Source organism: Cariama cristata, unplaced genomic scaffold, assembly GCF_000690535.1.
Source record: "Cariama cristata isolate BGI_N322 unplaced genomic scaffold, ASM69053v1 scaffold38745, whole genome shotgun sequence".
Lineage (NCBI taxonomy): Eukaryota > Metazoa > Chordata > Aves > Cariamiformes > Cariamidae > Cariama > Cariama cristata.
The window spans coordinates 64568-68981 of record NW_009617859.1 but is presented as its reverse complement, the minus strand read 5'-3'; the positions used below and the strand labels follow the sequence as shown (position 1 = coordinate 68981).

Sequence of the window (4414 nt, the reverse complement as noted above, 5' to 3'; positions counted from 1 at the left end):
CCCCCCCCCCCCCGCCACTCCCCATCTTATTTCAGCTGGTAGAGGGCTGCTGCCTGCCCGCAGAGGCAGGAAGGGGCAGCAGGCAGGATGGCCTTCAGGCAGGGACCGCAAGGAGAAGGAGCCGAGGAGAGGCCCAGCAGAGCCACCCTGCACAACGACTCTGGCGAGGGGGGTGGCAGGGAGGGCAGCCCGCAGTGGGGACTGCGATGCAGATGGGGGTCCATCAGCACATCTGAGCAGCCCCCCGGCGCTGGCTGACACCCCTCTGGCCCAGCCCTATCCGCCCTCCCCATGGGTGGACCCCATTGAAGGCGAAGAGGGAAACGCTGCCGTGCATGTCCTCCACCAAGGCCCCCTCCCCTCCGCGTGTTCAGGGGCAGCGGTGGGCTCTTGGGACAGGCCGGGTTGGGGAGCGATGGGGAGGGGGTGCGGCACTGGCAGGCACACACACACACCCCCGGTATTTCCCAATCGGTGGGGCCAGCCTGCCCAGGGAGGGCCTGACCCCACCACAGGAGGCAAAAGCAAGAGTGAACAAGAGCAAAAAGCACTTTTTTTGTTGTTGTTGCTGCTCTTTTTTTCTCCACTATGTAGGGTCTTGGTGTCAGACACTGAGCACTAAATGTGTAAGGGACTACTCTTTCTCTGCTATGTGGAAATATCCCTAAAGAAAGGAAAAGTGACCAGCTGCCCCTCTTTGCACAACTCAGATTTGGCAGATACCTAAGTATCAGACTCTTCACAAAAAAGGTGAGCAAAGCACGAGCAGAGAGCGGTTATCACTGCTGCCTACACACAATTCAGCCAGGGGAGAAAGAGCCATCCAGCGGGGCAGAGCGATTTCAGCTGGACAGTAATGCTGGCACAAAAGCTAATGGCTGTAGGCTGGCCATGACTGACCTGGAGGCTGGAAATTAAATAAAGGTCCCTCACTTTTACTGTACCAGAGAAGGAAGTGCCTGGACCAGCCTTCCCAAAGGAGTACAGGACAAAAGCTCTGCCAGCTTTTAAAATGAATCTTGAGGCATTACAGGGGATTTGATACAGCACCAGCTGGTGCAGGCTGGACTCCACGGTGCAGGAGGGAGCCTCGAGTCCTGCACAGCCTCATGGCACTGCCCTGCCCTGGGAGAAGTCGTCCAGGAAACGCTTTCTTCTTTGCACGAGCATCTTGTGCCCCATCCTTGCTCTAACCCCATGGGAAGGGGGCTGGAGATTAAAAATTTGTCTGAGACTTCAAACTCCTCATAGTCTGTGCTGCTTCAGGGGGCTTTGCTTCAGGCCCATTTTTCAGGGCTAAAAACGCTAAGAAGTCCCTTTGTGTCTTGCCTGTAGTGTCCAACCACACACGGCAGCTTCCTTTTCCCCAAAGCCAGGACAGAGTCCCGGGTCCTGCTCCCCCTGATGGGATGGCACCCAGGAAAGGTGCAGCAGTGGGAGCAGACACAGCTCAGCAAGCAGCCAAGAAACTTTCCCCATGGAAAAAGAAAACATGAAAATTCCTCCTTTTTCAACAGAGAAAGAAAATGCCTGACCACCTGGTGAAAAGAAACAATTGCTGAGCAAATCACGGCATGAAAATAGCTAAACAGTGGTTAATCCTCTTTTATGCCACTGGGATGAAAGCAGTTTAGTGAGGCCCATGAGACTACCCCAAGCTCAAGCCAGGGGATTTCAGCCCCAGGTCCCCAGCGCTCACTCCCCACCAGCTCCCAGCCAAGCACCGTTTCCCCTCTCCTCTGCCCTTCCGGAGAGCCCAATTAGCAATTAGTCATCCGACAGGGAGAGCAGCTCTCTCTCTCCACGTGCCACTGAGCCAAATTTGAGAAAAGCTTCAGGCTTCCATTTTTTTAAAAACTATTTTCTCCCTTAAAAGGCACCCACAAACACCTGGAAAAGTCCACAGCAACTCTCCACCCACAAAAGTGAGCCCAGCTCTGCCGCCAAGCTGTGAGGGGGCCCGATCTCACAGGGGATCGGCCATCGGTCACTGCTGAGCATAGCCTGGCCAGCACCGACGTGCCGGCGCCTCGGCGGTAACAGCAATGCCCTGCTCCCTCTCTCTCCATCGAGCGCATCCATCTGCAAGCCTCACAGCTCTGCTGTGTGGCTCAGAGGCAGGGGTCCCTTCTCCCACATGCTTGCAGCTCCGGTGGATGCTGAGGAGGCACTGTGGGGCACAGGATTTCTGTGTTTCTGCACCGAGGCGACGAAAACCCCTGTCCCTGCCACCTGGCTCCAGCACCTGGGGGACATGCCTCCATGGTCAGACACCAGACCAGGACTTGTGGCCAAGAGCCCCTTGAAGGCCACCTGAGCCTCCAGGAAATGCTGCAGCTCCTCACAGCGCCTGCAAAAACATCAGTGCCCCATGGCCTCCCGCACCGCTCCTTGCTGTGCCACCAGGACCCAACCGCCTTATTTGCACAGAATGCTTGGTGCTCCTCAAGGAAGACGTACTTGGGGTGAGATACACTGCTCAGGGAGCTGAGCCCCCACCCTGCTCCTCCTGCCGCCCCCTCCTGATGGCCACCCACCTCACCAGCAGAACCAGGGCTCCACATGCCTCAGGGAAATATGGCTACAGCCATCAGAAACCCTGGGACATTGCCGCTCAGTCATCCACATCCCACCAACTCAAAACAACCCCTGCTTGTGGCCCAGATGGCAGCACCACGCCGGCAGGTTGGCATCTTCTCTTCAGGGTCATGACTTGGGCGCTGCCGAGAAGCTGCTGCCAGTGGTGAGCAGGGCCAGACACGGATGTCACAGAGGCAGGAGGGACTGTGGTGGGACGCTGGTGAGCAGGTGCCCGTGGGGCTGGCCAGGGTCAGGGCTGCACTTACCTCCGCCGTTCTTGTAGCAGAGGTAAGGGAACCGCCAGACATTTCCCAGGCCGATGATCTCCCCAGCCACAGACAGGACATACTCCAGCTTGTTGTTCCACTGCCCCCTCTCCAGGGTCCGGTCCTCCTTCTCCTCCTTTTCCATGCCAGGGTGTGCAGGCACCGTTTCGCCATTGCTGACAGCGCCGGGGACTCTGTAATCCATCCCACCTTCAGAAGGAGTTTTCTTCATTACTTTCAGCACAAGCCATGCAATGATGGAGAAATTTGGGCTACAGGAGGCAAGAGAGGGGAGAGGACACACACACATCGAACTGTTCCTCTCTTGCTCCTTCCTGCTGGCAGCAAGGCACTAAAGAGCATGTGGCCGCTTTAATTGCTTAGTCCAAAACCGGTCTTTAAAAGCCACTATCACTTTCATTTAATTGTCTTATCTCAAAACACTCCTGCTTCTGGAAGCCTCTAGGCACAGCATTACCCAGAAGACCCAGCAGCTCAGCTAGGTTGGAGCTCCCACCGCAACAGGTATGGGGAACAGGCTTAGAGTTGGAAGAGGGCGAAAGCGGGATCAAATCTCTTCTCCCCTGCTGCTGCTTACCAAGGTCTAGTTTTGCAGACCATGCAATGAAAGCCACAAAACATGCAAAAGTCTTAGATGAGGGAAGAAAACAAACTGAAGTAAGAGGGAAACAAGTTTCTGCTTTTAGTAGTGGCAACTGTTGCTGGCAATCTACTAGGCTGAGAGAAAAGATGATTTTTCAGAATAGTGCTATCCTAATAGCAGGAAAAGAAAGGGTGCAGATGTCATGGCCATATGGGATCTCTCCATTCTCAGGGTCTGCCCCTCCAAATGTCTGCCCGTTGCCTGCAGAGGCTCCCCACAGTACCGCTCTCAGGAAACTTTGGCACTGCAAGAGTTTCTCCCATCTCTAAACAGATCTCTGCTACAAGAAGTAGAATATTGACACAGAGTAGGTGGGCACCTCTCCCACTGTCCCACCTTCCCCCAAAAACCTCCAAGAGGACACCTCCAAAGAAAGCCAGAGCATAACATAAGTGGCTGTTGCTGCACAGCTGGTGCCTCAGAGCACAGCGAGGAGATAGGTATGGGCAGCACGGGTGGCACCAGCTCTGCTGCAGACGTTTAGGAGGCTCACAGTGGGATTGATCCTGGTCCTCACAGGCTGGATGTCCTCCTGGCTGCCAAGCCCCACAGGGCAAAGGGTGAGGACTGTGGTTCCCACCAACGCACTGTGCCAAAGCCGAGACCGCTGAGGACCTCGTGCTAAGGAGGGCACCTTGCTCGGCACGGTGCCAGCCCTCCAGCCTGCCCATGCCCTGCAGAGACAGCTGCCCCAGCCCCAGCCTAACGCTGCCATTCATTCCTGCCTGCAACTCCCTCGCCAGGAGAGCCGGAAAAGGCACTGGCAGCAAATGACACTCTCCCCCATCCAGGGAGAGAAAAAAAAAAGGGCAAAGCAGCACTTCCAACCTCTCCCCTCCCCCTACATAGTCCCCTATAAAACACTTTGGGACGTGAAGAGGAGCAAGAAACACTGGCAGGCGTT

The 4414-nt window shown here is 55.8% G+C and overlaps 1 protein-coding gene across 1 annotated transcript in view; it reads right to left on the bottom strand.

The window, feature by feature from the left end:
• Positions 1-3051, bottom strand: part of SLC6A6 (solute carrier family 6 (neurotransmitter transporter), member 6) — a gene marked incomplete at its 3' end in the record, with an annotated part of 9769 nt that extends 6718 nt beyond the window's left edge. The window contains exon 1 of the mRNA XM_009700643.1: positions 2847-3051. Within this exon, the coding sequence (XP_009698945.1) occupies positions 2847-3051 (205 nt within the window). The remainder of the gene's footprint in view (positions 1-2846) is intronic.
• Positions 3052-4414: the final 1363 nt, after the last annotated feature.